General features: G+C 57.9%; 1 protein-coding gene across 4 annotated transcripts; it reads right to left on the bottom strand.

Moving 5' to 3' along the window:
* Window positions 1-2,404: 2,404 nt before the first annotated feature.
* RHOT2 (ras homolog family member T2) lies at window positions 2,405-13,028 on the bottom strand. 4 transcript variants are annotated; one of them, XM_065732471.1, is made up of 19 exons: window positions 12,903-13,026; window positions 12,610-12,668; window positions 11,701-11,782; window positions 11,533-11,576; window positions 9,915-9,968; window positions 9,572-9,624; window positions 8,919-9,027; window positions 8,382-8,483; window positions 7,871-7,969; window positions 7,647-7,755; window positions 7,277-7,397; window positions 6,412-6,496; window positions 5,492-5,637; window positions 5,288-5,388; window positions 5,086-5,216; window positions 4,617-4,697; window positions 4,289-4,411; window positions 3,853-4,055; window positions 2,405-2,703 (listed from the first exon to the last, which is right to left on the bottom strand). In XM_065732471.1, the coding sequence occupies exons 1-19, from the start codon at window positions 12,937-12,939 to the stop codon at window positions 2,586-2,588; spliced, it is 1,857 nt and encodes a 618-aa protein (XP_065588543.1). In that variant the 5' UTR covers window positions 12,940-13,026; the 3' UTR covers window positions 2,405-2,585. The 4 variants fall into 4 exon arrangements, with proteins under 4 accessions (XP_065588543.1, XP_065588541.1, XP_065588540.1 ...); XM_065732469.1 differs by having other exon boundaries at window positions 2,628-2,703; window positions 3,568-4,055; window positions 12,903-13,028; XM_065732468.1 differs by lacking the exon at window positions 2,405-2,703 and having other exon boundaries at window positions 3,305-4,055; window positions 12,903-13,028.
* Between the last annotated feature and the right edge of the window lie 75 nt (window positions 13,029-13,103).

Here is a 13,103-nt window from a genome sequence, read left to right as displayed (position 1 = left end):
GTGGCAGCGGGGCGGCGGCGGCGGCGGGGGCGGGAGCGAAACCGAACGGAGCCGCCCCCGCCGCAGAGCGCGGCGCAGCGCTCCCCCTCCTCGCCGTGCTCCCCCCTTCTCGTTGTGTCCCCCCCCCCCCCCCCCCACCCCGCCTCCGCCACCCCGGGAACGGGGCCCCGCCCGCAGCACCGAACCCGCGTGCTGAGATGGGCTGCGGGAGGAGAGGCGGCACCGGGAACCTGCGGGAGCTGGTAGGGGTTCGAGCCTCCCGGTGTGGCTGTGAGTACTGGAAAGGGTAACAGTGTCCCGGCAGCGTCACAGTATGGGCATGTGCATCCCAGCATGGGTACCGGCATCCTCATTTGGGCACCAGCATCCCAGTATGGGTACTGGCATCATGGTGATGGGTACCAGCATCTCAGTATGGGTACTGGCATCCCAATGGGTATCAGCATCCCGGTGCTGGTACAGGTACTGGTATGTACATCCCAATATAGGTGAGTGCATTCCAGTGTGAGAACTTGCATCCCAGCACGTTACCCGCATCCCAATATGTGTATGCACATCTTTCTATGGGAACCTGCATCCCAGTAGGGGTACCTGTGTCCTGATGTGGGAATCTGCATCCTGGTATGGAAGCATGCATCACAGTGCAGGTACGTGCACCCCAGTATGAGTACCAGAATCCCAGAACGGGTCCCTGAATCCCAACACAACTAAGCCCATCCCAGTAAGGGAACATGGATCCTACTGCAGGTACCAGTAGGGTAGATGGCTTTCAGCATCCCATCACCAGGTAGGTGCTGCATCTGGTCCTGCTGCCTTCCAGCTGAACCATCCCTGTATCCCCCTACCCTGGGGACCCTGCTCTGCCCTGAAGGGGTCCCTCACATGGGCCCCATCCAGCCCTGAGCGCAGCTAGCAGCTCCCCAGGACCTCATCCCACGGGGGAGATGCTCTGTGGGGTTTAGCTGTCCCTGGGGCCGCTGTAAGGCCCTGGAGAGGCGCTGGGAAAATCCCTTTCCTGCACTGTGCTCCTGGTGCCCAGAGCCTGCAGGGACAGAAATAGCCGAGGGAAAAGCTGCTGCTGGGAAACGGGAGCAGGGAGGGAGGTGGCACAGTGCTGAGCACTGCACCGTGCTGGAGAGCAGGGCCTCACCCCCCAGGGCCAGGCTTCAGTTTGTACCCCAAATCCCCGTAACTGCCCCCATATGGGTGCCCAGCCCCTGCCCTCGGGGCTCCTCCCTTCTGTGCCCCCCCCACCGCACACAGCTCTGGTTAAGGACAGCACAGCTGGGAATGGAAGGCGTGTAAAAATTTATTTCACTGTAGAGAACAAACCTAAAACAGCACGGCCGCACCAGGCCTGGAGCTGTGCGGGGTGCAGGGACACCCCTGTGCCCCAGGGCTCTGCCCCATGGACACGCTCCTGGCAGGCAGCAGGACGGAGTGGGAATGGAAACCCCAAGGACACGGCCCCACGGGTACCAGGGGAGGACCCAATGCTGGCAAAAGCAGCTCTGGATAGGGACAGTGCTGGGGACGGTGCCGCTGCTGGGATGGGGACAGTCTGGAAGGATGCATCCCACTAACGGTGGCTTTCTCCAACCCCTTGCCAGCTCCAGGCCACTGTAAAGGTTCAAATAGAAGCAGTGGGCTGTCCCTCGGCGCTGCCCTGAGCTGCCTGTAAATAAGCCTACCCTGAGTGTAGCCTAAGAGCTAGTGTCACTTATTTCATCAGGAGCTCCCCCTGGCACAGCAGAAGTGGGTTGGGAGCCCGGGGCAGGGGGGGAGTAGAGTGTGGAGCTCCCAGGGAGCAGCAGGGGCTGGCACCACGCTTTGGGATGCTGAGAAAAGGGGCAGCCCCAAACTCCCAGTGGCTGAAATGCCGACTGGACAGAGCTGGGCATGGGGGGGGAATCAGCTTCCAGTTGTACCAGGAGGTGTAATGCTCAGAGCCTCCCACTCTGGCCAGGGAGCTGCAGAGGTGACAGCAGCAATAGGGCCGTGTAGGGTCAGGTGGCAGCAGCTCACTGATGGCACAGCCAGGCAGGGGCCTGTGACCTCAGCCCAGGGAGCACTCTGGCACTGGGAATACTGGTTGTAGGAAGGGAGGGATGGGACACACGGCCAGAGGAGGGCAGACAGGCCCAGATGCAGATGGGATGGTACTGGGAAACGGGGAGCTGGGATGGGAGTGTGTGCCTTATGGGGCTGAAGCACTGCTGGAGGCTCCAGGAGCATTACCCTGCAGAAGGGACGTGCCCAGCCCACGCACGGGTAAACACTCATGTTTGAACATAAAAACAAACGTTAAAAAACCATAAACAGAATAAAAAGGAGCGATCCCTTTGGCTTCCAGGGAGGGGACCCCAGCTGCCACACAGGCACGGTGCCTGAGGGCCAGCGGGGTGAGGCGGGCTGGTGCCAAGGATTCATCCTGCTGGTGCTGGGAACTCTGGCTTCTCTGGTCCTGCAAATGAGGCTGGGGGAGGAGGATTTCCCAGCAGGGACCAGCGGGCAGAGAGCCCTCGTGGGGCGTCACTCAGGACAGGGAGCTGGTGGCACAGGGAGGACGGGGAGGACAGCAGCTCTCACTTGTTCTTGGCCAGCACACGGTACAGCGTGAACCCCACCAGGGCGGTGACTGCGGCCCCCAGGGCCACCCGGATCCAGAAGGATGCAGCTCCCAGCTCCACGGCGTTCAGGTGGCTGCAAGGGAAGAGAGAGGAGACGGCTGAGCCACGTGCACGGAGATGGCTGTCCAAATGCCAAGAGCACAACAGCTCCTGGGACCGCACGGCGCAGCTCCGGGGGATGAACCCCATCCGAAGGTGGGGGTGCGGCCTCACCGTGTGCCAGCTGCTGGAAGGGAGGCAGGTTTCACCCTCCCACGGCCCTGAAATAGCACACCAACATCTAAATAATTAGTACGAGCAAGGAGGTACTCATCTTCCTTTCTAGGTCAGGCTGCTTTTACAGCTCCAAGTGCAGAGAAGCCCCAGAAGCGATAGCACAGGGGTGAGAAAATGGGCAGCAGGTACTGACCCGGGGCCAGCCAGGGAAGGGCCCCATGCTCTCTTACTCTACACATCCCATTCCTAAACACGTGCTGTCCTGCATCACTGTGCTCCTCTCTGAGGAGACGTATCCATTATTCATTCTCCACTAAATCGTGGAGGAGAAGAGCCAATCCCCAGCCCTCCGTTACGCCGTTATTTATTTATACCAAATACCCTAAGATATATAGAAGGAATATTTAAATTTTCATACCGCAGTGGGGAGAAAAATAAATAAATAAATAACTGTTGTCTCTAAAAATAAAGTTGTTTATTGAAAAAGCTAAAGGGAAAACCACTCACTGGTAATCCCATCCTGTCCTCCAACGCACCCGCACGCTCTCCTGGAAAGGGCAGAGCCCCCACTGTGCTGCCCAGCCCCTGCCAGGAGCAGCTCCTTCCCAAAGGGACCCGAGATCCTGCTTCTCTGATCTCTTTTTTTTCCCCACCTGATCTGGAGAAAACAGCCTCCTCCTCCTCCCTGCAGGCGCTGGCACACACTAGGCTGGCTACTCACCTTTCGGTGTTTTCTTTTTTTAATCTCAGCCTTCAAAAACAAAGACCCTGCCACCAGAGCTTATCCAATAAATCTGCCAGAGGGCTGCACGAGGCAGAAGACAGTTGAGTCCCCTTCGCCCTCTCAGACCAGGGAAAAAAAGTGGCCCTTTTGTTCCCATTAATCACATAAGCAGATGATACCGAGAGCTTGGGAGAAACCACAGGGAGTGCAAGGCACTGGAGGGAGAGCTGCAGCCTCCGGCCCTCAGCTCCTGCCAGCCCCCTGCACAGCACGGATACTAACGGGAACGTGGCAGCAGTGGCCAGCTTGGTGTAGACAGCGGTGCTGGGTGGGCCCTGGCTGTGGCAGGAGAAGAGGAATGGTGGTGGGAGGCAGTGCTTGTAGCAGAACTCGGTGGGGGACAGCCCGGGCTGCTGGTTTGCTTCTGGCAGGTCTGTCTTGGAGGCCACAAAAACGCAGGGGATCTGGCTGTCCATGTAGTGTTGCTGCAAGCAGAGGAAGAAGGTGTGGGGTGAATAACTGGCCACTGCTCTGTGGGTCTCCAGGGAGGGAATCACAAGGGTTCCCCAGCCAGGAAGGGGCCAAGGAAGGAAGGCTCAGCCAGCACCAGTGCTTCCTGGCTCTAGCTGCAGGGCAGAGGAAGGCTACTCCTGCACCCTTCTGGGAAATGCAGGGCTGCCACTCCAAGGCAGATGTCCCCCAGGGGTTCTGCACTCACCTTATAAATACTGGCACAGTAGCTGAAGGATTTGGGGTCGCTCAGGTCATAGATGAAGCAGGCAACGTCGCAGGCTGCATCTGAGGGCTTTGTGAACTTTGTCTCAGCGCTGACCTTGTGCAGCTGGAGCAGGAAAGGAAAGGACAGGGGGCACAGCACTGCAGTGAGGTTTGGTCTCACATCAACACACAGATGACGCAGTGCAACACAGCCATGGGCCCAGCACAGCCCAGGGGTGCTGAGATGATGCAACATGGGTGGACACAGCCCAGCCCTGCTGCTGTGCCCAGGCAGACATAACAGCAATGCCCCTCATTCCCTCACTTACTATAAGGTACTTCTCCTGGCCGTTGACCTGCACGGTATTGATCGTGTAGACAGAGGGCTCTCCTGGGTTCTCCCTCTGGGCCTGCCACGGATGAAAACACTGTCTCAGACAGCAGGGAGAGTGCTTAGGGGAGGGAGAGCACTTCAGCCTGCTCTGATCCCTGCGGTCTAACAGCCACTGCCCTTGAAAGCCAGCCAGAGTCTGCCACAAGACAAGGGCTGTTAGCAACGAGCAGGGAAAAATCAGCATCGCCTCGGTCAGATCAGGAAAGGAACAGCCTCTCCAAATCCTTGGGAAAAGCAGAGGGAAGGGACCCACAGCCTTACGCAAAACAAAGGGGCAAGAGCCACGGCGAGGAGGGGTGGTACAAAGCCCTGTGCTGGGGCGCTGGGTCTGGCCAGGGCAGGGAGGTGCTCAGCGGCCTCACGCTCTGCCTCCTGCTCCACCACAGAGGGGAGCTGCCACTCACCGCGAGGCTCCTGCCGAGGAAGGCCTGCAGGAAGGCAGACTTGCCTGCGCCCCTGGCTCCCAGCACCTTGCACAGGAAGACGTTTCTCTGGGTCTGGCCTTTCTCCAGGTCAATCCTCTTCTCCCGGGTCACTGGGAGGAGAGAGGGGTAGGTGAGTGCAAGGAGGACACCGAGCTGCCAGGAGGTGAGGGCACGGTTGTACCTGTGAGGGCCTGTGTCTGGGAGTCCTGCTCCGAGAGGAAGGGGTAGCCCAGGTAGCCGAGGCACTCCAGGCAGTGCTGCACATCCAGGTAGGCTACGAGCCTGGAGAGACACAGAGCACCAGGAAGGTGGTCAGGGGGACGCCCACAAGGTCAGCAAGCACTGCGTGATGGGACTGACTGCACGGGAGAGGGACTGAGCTTACGTCCACTGGCAGAGAAATCCATGCAGGGAAAGCAGGCCTTTATCAGTGGTGCATACCGTGTTGTAGAGCTCAGGGCCCCAGGGCATGCAGGGGAAGACGCTGAAGAAGTTCTGCAGCTCTGCAGGAGAGAGGGCACCATCCTGGTCCTGCCAAAGCAAGAGGGAGTCAGCAGCTGAGGCAGGACACAGCCTCACCGAGTGCTGTCAGGGATGCCTCTCCAGGGGTCCTGGCACACTGAAGCCAACTCATTTCCTGCTGCAGAATGACACAGGATCCTCTCAATAGCAGAGACCAATTGCAAGCAAGGCCAGAGCTGTGACTGTGCAAAGAGCCTGAGCTCCAGGGACTCCTGTCACTGTACAACCAAGGTGCTGCCAGAGGGGATTCTGTTCTGTGACTAAAGCTGGAGCCACCACCAGCCCTGCCACCGGGAAGGACCTGTTCACATGCACCCTGCAGCCCTGAGCTGCAGGGAAACCAGCCCAAGGTCTGCAAGCAGCTGCTGAGCCCTCCAGATAACCACACGCCAACAGCACCCTCGGGGTAGCGTGCCACAGGGCCACACCACAGAGGATCTGCTGGCATCTGGGCACAGGGAAATGTTTTGACTCAGTGCTGAAGCTCCCATGGAGCTGCCATACCCCAGATGCATACCAACACATAAATCATTAGATCAGATGCATGCACATCCAAGATATAACCTTCTCTCACACTCTCTGCTTGGTTTGTCCACTTTTCCTATCACCCTACAGTCTACAGTGCTACAGTCACAGTGCAGGGGTGATGCCAGCTCAGATCCCGAAGGCCCACACTTTACCACGTGCCATTTGAACAAGGGTGGTGACCCCAGTCCCACGGCCCTGACGTGCTGCTGCAGCTCACTGTGACCTCAGCAAAGAGCTACACCTCGCGCTGCACACCTTGTCGTGCTTCTCGAAGAGCCGCTGCAGGAACTGGTAGCCCAGGTGGTTGAGCTCTGTGGAGCAGCCAGGGGGCAGGCGGAACCTGCTGGGAGAGACCCAAGTGAGCAGCTCCAACACCTCCTTGAGCCCTCAACAAAGGGCAGTGTGACAGCAGGATCTCTGCAAAGATCCATCTCAGCCAGAGCACACAGCTCCCTGCCCAAGACCAGTGGCTGACCCGAGGCCTGCCTGCTCCCTGGCTTTAAAGTGAAGGTGCTGAGCTTGTGGAGCAGGCTCCCTTTGGTAAATCTGCACTGCTCAGCAGATCTGAAGCTGATGAGGTCTTTGCTCAGCCTCACACTCAGGGCTGCAGAAGGGCACAGCACTAGACCCGGGGCTTTCCATCAGCACAGGCCCTGCTGTCTTCTGCCATCTCCTGCTCTCTGGGGAGAAGATGAGGCAGCTCACAGCTAAAGCCTTTCATTACTGCCAGATCACCACCTCCAGGGTGGTAGGGAGCAGAGAAGAGACAGCAGCTGCAAGATCAGCCAGGAAGACTATGCTGACTGCTCACAGCTCCTGACAGCTCAGCTCAGGCAGGGACAGAACAGCCTTCAAAAACCTCTTGTTGATGTCAAGGCATGTCAGGGACAAGCCTTTGTTGCTCTGTTCTTTGCCCACCTACACCAGAGCCAATAGCAGTCAGCAGCTTCAAGGCCTTCCCATTGCTGCTAACTCCCCATTCCCAGCTCATGACTATAGAGAAAGGTGAGGAGCACGAACACATGACCATAAGCCCAGGGTACAGCCTCAGCCAAACACAGCAGACATCAGGGTACTGAGTCGTGCAGCACAGGGCTGTCACACCCTGCCTGCTACGCACTGTGGGTACAGGTAGTCATCTGTCAGCTCCAGCTCGTCATCGTAGCCGAAGCGGCGCAGGATAGTCCACGTGGTCTCATGTCGGCCCCTCTGGATGAAGAGTGTGTTGAGGAACAGGAAGCCTGTGGGGGAGAGATCAGGCAGCTCAGACACTGGGGGCCAGACACAGATGTAGCCTCAGGGATCCACACCTCAAGACTATGCATCCATTGGGAAAATGGTGCTTGGACAGAGAGCTTTACATGGCCACAGCTTTGACAAGAGGGACTAATTAGGCCTGGACTGAGAGCCAGCAGGCTCAGCCTGAGCACATATGCTGAAGGGGCATCCAATCCTTGCAGTGAAGGAGCAGAGAGTCCCCGTGCAGTTACCATTTAACGTCAGGCCGTTGTCCTGCACTCCATCTGTAGTGTTCTTCCACACGACCATCTTCACATCCTCCAAGGCCTGGGGAGCCAGTGGGTTTCCAAAACAGGACTTCTACCTCCCAAGAGAAAGAAGGGCATTGTGAGCCAGCACATGGACAGCAGAACCCTCAGTCTCACTGACATCCAAGAAGGACTGGGAGATACTGCAGCTCCACAGCCAATCCTACCTGAAAGTAGTTGAGTTCATCATCACTGAGGATCTGGTTATTATCTTGGTCGGAGAGGTTGAAAATCCGGGTCAGAGCTCGTGAACATGCAGGTCTCAGCTGCAAGGGACACACCATGGTTAACAAAAACAGGGCACTGCATTTGGTGTGGTTCTTCTGCCTCCCAAACCCCCCAGGCCAGAAAGCACATCAGCCTATGGGGAAGGGTTCCTTTGGACTCTTCCCACCATGCAGTCAGGAGCGTGAAGACTCCTGTCAAAACATGCCCTTTGTCTTTGCAGATATCTCTGGTCAGTATACACTCATCTGGCTGCACTTAGCAGGGAGAACTGGCTCTTTTCTCCTCTACTGACTCCCCCTAGGAGTACTGCTTTCCCCTTCTTCTTGCTACTTTGGCCCAAACTGTCCACATCCTTCCCAGGGGTAAAAGCACAGCACACAGTCTGGAGCTCTGTGATTCTAGATGTGTTTTGGGCAAGGACTCCTCCAGGAGCTGCGAGCAGCTTCCTACCTGCTTCTCCTCTGGGTCATAGAGGGGTGCAGTGGGATGCAGCACAGCTTTCTGGGCATAGTAGAAGAGCTCGGAGATGTTCTTAAGGTTCTTGGCAGAGCACTGTGGATTCAAAGGAAGACACACTGCTGTGAGTGGGCAACAGGCTTGTGACAGCGGGCAGTAGGAGGCTGGAGGAAGCTCTCTAAGCCAAGAAGCAATGCATCAAATCACAGAGCAATCTCTGTCCACCATGAGATTAAAAAAAAAAAAAAAGGGAAACCTCCTGCTCACACTCAGGCTTTGCTGTGCCCACTCCACAGCCCCAGAGCCAACATGGGCTGTGTGCAGCTCCAACGCTATTTACAGCTAGACAGGGCAGGCACCAAAACCCACTCTTGATGTGGAAAACAAAGCACAAAAAGCATAAAGCACAGGTCCTTGAAGCCCAGACTGAGGTCGCTCTGTAGAGCAACACTAGCAAGGCAGATCCCCACCAACATGAAGGCTCCATTGGCTCACATCAGACACGTGCTCCTACCCTTCACAGACCCTCACCTCCACGCAGGTCTCAATCTCTGAGAACTGGTTCATGATGGGCAAGATGACCTCCATGGAGCTCCCCATCTGCAGGTCAGACTTGTTTCCAACTAAAATAATGGGGATCCTGAGGGAGAAAGGGGGCGAGTCAGAGAGTACGAGTGGGGCTGTCCCTCTGCCAGCCTCAGCTGGGCTCCAGATGCACATGATGCTGCACAGCAGCCCAGGGATCCTCCCCGCCTTCCTCTGCAAGGTCCAGAACAGCTTTCCTGCTTCCTACGGCTGGGAGCATCCATCTGGAGAAACAGACTGCCTGATCCTGCTTACGCTTTCACCCAGCAACAATATGTTCAGGAGTTTTTAATCCATCGCAGCAGCCTTCTGCCTAAGTGATCCACATGCAGCCTATGGCTTCTGTGCTCCCGTCCTCCCTCAGCAGCCTCCTCTTCCTGCCTTGGCAGTGAGACACTAAGGTAGGGGGTGGGGGGAAACCTTCTCCCATGACCCTCGGACTCAGCTAGACCCACAAGGGAGAAGAGCCCCCACATTCTTCTGCTGCAAGGGGTCTAGCCACCAGTTGCACAGCTAGCTCAATCTGAGCAATCTCCACAGGAAACAAAGGCAGTGAGGGCCCTGCAACCGTCAGAATCACCCAATCCTGCCCACGTTACCTGGCACCCTTTTCAGCTCCCCCATTTACCATGGGGATCCATTTTGTGCGAATCTGAAAGGCAAGCACAGAGAAAGAACCTGTGAGAGCAGACTGGGGAGGGAGACGCAGCTCCCGGCACACACAGCGTGGCTGTCAGCAGGGCCCTGCAGCCATCTGCTCCCCAGCATTCCCCCGCACCAGCAGGCAGAGCATACCCAGGGATGCTGTATGCCAGCAGAAGGATGTGACAGGCCTGTTGCCTCCAGCACAGGCAGACAATTGGCAGCATGGGAGCATGCCCCTGACCCCAAAACCTCTGGAGAGCTGAGGGCATTTCAAAGCTCCCACAGGGGACACGTTACCTTCTCAATCGTGGCTTCCTTGGTGACATCATACACCATGCAGACCACATTGGCCTGCAAGAAAGAAGCAGAACAGGGGTGAGCAAAAGTCCTGGTGCTCCCACAATGACAAAGAAGCTTTTCAAACCCAAGCAGCTCCAGCCCCACATGCTGTCGCTGTACTTGCAATCAAACCCAGCAGCTGTGGTTGAGAACGCGTGAGCAGTGCACACAAAAACACAACACACACGCTGCCTGCAGGCTCCCCAGGAGCTGGACAACATCAGCTATAACCTCAGTTGTCTTGTGCCAGCACACAGAATCTCCCTTCTCAGCTCTTGGCACAGCATGGATGCTTTTCTTCTTGACTGGCAGGCAGCACGAGGCAGCTCCCACCTCTGCTCCTCCGTGGATATAAGGCTTCCATAGAAGAGAGGAGGGCACGCACAGCCATACCAGCCACATGACTCAAGGCTATATCAAGCCTGGCAGGGTGGCAGCAGCACACAGAGCTGCTCAGCCCATGCCCAAGGGTGGGGCAAAGGCAGAGGAGCCCTTTGACCACAATGTCTCACTGCTGCCAAACCTGAGCCCTGCAGTGAGATGCCAGCACAGCCTCACTTCTCTGCATCAGGCCCCATCCCACTGCCACCAGCACACCCACCACCACACTGTGCCCTCCCAAGTGATGCTCCTGGGGGGCCACCCCTGTGCCAGGCAGCCGGGGTCCCCTCCTCCATTTGGCTGTGCATGGGAACCACTCCTTCCCCTCTCTGCACTTGACACCCCAATTCCCCACTTCCACGTGCACAGTGGTCTGGCAGCTGCTGACCTCCCCTCCCCAGCACTGCACTGCCACTAACACTTTGTTTGAGGCAGACAGAAGGGATCACTGGCCCTTTCAGGGGAGAGTTTAGTGCTAATCCCAGGGATGCACAAGGGTTTAGGCAGATTTCCTGGAGTCGCATAAAGCATCTGGACATTCCTCCTGTCTGGGTAGAGGAAGCAGGAAGGCCATGCCCCTAGCCCATCTCATCAGCTGTTAGATGCCAAGGTGGAGCAATGAGATAGTTTTGCTGATGTGAGAGCACATGGGAGAGACAGCTTTGTTACATACTACCAAGGCCCTCCTCTCCATGGAGTCAATCCTGAAGTGATGGACAGCAGCAGGGCTGGTCGGATGGACTTTTTCTCCTCCCTGACCAGAGTATCCCAGAGCTCTGGCTCCAAAACCGCCTCCTCTACATCACTGCATCTTCAGACAGCCACAGAGACCTCGCGCAGGGAGCAGAGGGTCTCACCCACAACTGCTGCTCCCCTCCATCTCTTGGGAACATCCCAGGGCCGGGAGCACACCATGTGCTCAGCAGCCTCCTCCACCTGCAGGTCAGCAGCCTCCCACTGCTCTCCTTCTGGAGGCTCCCCAGAGGGCCAGGACAAGCCCTACAACAGCTTACAACACAGAGAAGGATTAAACAAAGTGCTAAACAAACTGCTAGAGTTAATCCACAGATAACCAACTGCCTGCACATCTCTGGGTGGTTAACGGGAACAGAGAGCAGTCACATGTCACACGTAGCCTGCAGGGCTACGGCCACGCAGCCTTCTGCCCTGCAATGCCCCATCCAGCCCTGCTCACCTTAGCGATCTCCTCCTGCAGCTCATCCTCAGTCTGCTCTGACTCTGCAAGGGGAGAAGAGCTGTCACCACCCGCTATCAATGCCTACTGCAACAGGGACACCCTTGCTGCATGCTGCAGGCAGGCAAGGAGAAGAGAGGCCAGCAGGGGACAAGGGGACAGTCCCACCTGAGTAATCCACAATGTGTGTGGGGACCTTCTCGGGTGTGACATCGGCTGGGATTGTGATCTCCTCTGCACGAGGTGGCACCTGAAAAGTGAGGCTGTGTTTCACTGTATGGACCAGCCAGACAGACCAAGCAATGGAGAGGAGGGGCGATGGGGAACTCAAATTTCAATGCAGCTGTTGCCCAGGCTGGGTGACTCCTGTCCACAGATCACTCCCTCCCTACGAGAGCTGCAGAAGGCTGCTGCGTGCTATAGTCTGCTCCTCACACAGTGAAGCCTGACAGCCTCCCAGCCCTGCGTCCCACCACGAAAGCAGCATTTCAAAAAAACCAGTGCTGCCACCCCCGCACCAAGACCTCAAGTGCTCCCCTAGCTCCAGCCTGACCTCCTGGCAGCTGGAGACATGCTAAGCTGATTGCCCAGGCTTTGCTGTGAAACACAGAAAGGTGCTGGAAACCAGCTGTTCCCCCGCAAGCTTACGCTTCCCAGTGAGCACTATCTGCCTACGGGCAGCAGGAGACGCTACTGGTGGAGCAGGGCACACGTTCCCAAGCAGGGCAATGCTCTTCTGCATCCAAGCTGTGATGGGACCACAGCTAGAGGACCCAGGGGCATGTGTAGGCAGGCTGGAGGCCACAGCAACAGCCCTGCTCAGAGTGCCAGGCCCTGCTCCAGCCACACACGAAGGCAAGGGCAGCTTGGCCCCTTCCACGTTCACTGCTGCAGTGCTGCAAATAGGCTGCAAAGACCCTGAGCGCCTGCCCCAGCACACGGGGGCAGCAGGGAACGAGGAACAACACACAAACAGAGACATGGCATAGACTGGGGCACGGAGAAAGCACCGCTTCGCCTCCAGGGGCTGGAGCTGAGCAGAGCGGGGCCATCGCTGCCCTGCAGCTCCGCGCTCACCTCCTCGGGGAACTCCTCTCCCACCAGAGCCATGATCAGAGACGTCTTCCCCACCTGGGCTAGGAAAGAAAGGGGAAACGTTGGCGCTGCACGGAGCCGCGTTGGGGAGCGGCACACAGCGGCCGTACCCGGCCCGACGCCGCAGTACCCAGCGGAGGCCCCGCACCGCGCACCGAGCCCTTTGCACCCGCACCGCAGCCAGCAACCGGAGCCACCGGCCACGGCACGGCGGGGAACCACGCACCGCCACGGGCCGGAGCCTCGTGCAGCCCGGCCCCGCTCGCCGCCCTTACCCTCCCCCAGCAGCAGGATCCGCACGTCCCGCTTCATGGCGGCACCGCCGCCGCTCCCGGGGCCGCCGCTTCCGGCCGCAACCAGAGAGCGGCGGGGACGGAGCGGCGCCTCCGGCACAGCGCCCCCTGCCGGCGGGAGGTATCACCCAGCACTCCGCAGCCTCCGCCTCGCGTTCCGTGTTTTATTAGCCAAAGAAAACG

Source organism: Cyrtonyx montezumae, unplaced genomic scaffold (assembly GCF_038088225.1).
Source record: "Cyrtonyx montezumae isolate F1298 unplaced genomic scaffold, pur_monq_1.0 scaffold_16, whole genome shotgun sequence".
Classification (NCBI taxonomy): Eukaryota; Metazoa; Chordata; class Aves; order Galliformes; family Odontophoridae; genus Cyrtonyx; species Cyrtonyx montezumae.
Note: the sequence above shows the minus strand (reverse complement) of the source record. Positions and strands in the feature narration are given on the sequence as shown.

Bases quoted from the DNA above. Each gene is read 5' to 3' on its own strand.
- RHOT2 (XM_065732469.1), bottom strand. From the start codon at position 12,939: ATGAAGCGGGACGTGCGGATCCTGCTGCTGGGGGAGG. The intron at 9,028-9,571 runs GTAACGTGGGCA...TTTCTCCCTCAG, and splicing joins GGAGCTGAAAAGGGTGCCAG to GATCCCCATTATTTTAGTTG. The intron at 6,497-7,276 runs GTGCGTAGCAGG...CTCTCCCAGCAG, and splicing joins GATGACTACCTGTACCCACA to GTTCCGCCTGCCCCCTGGCT.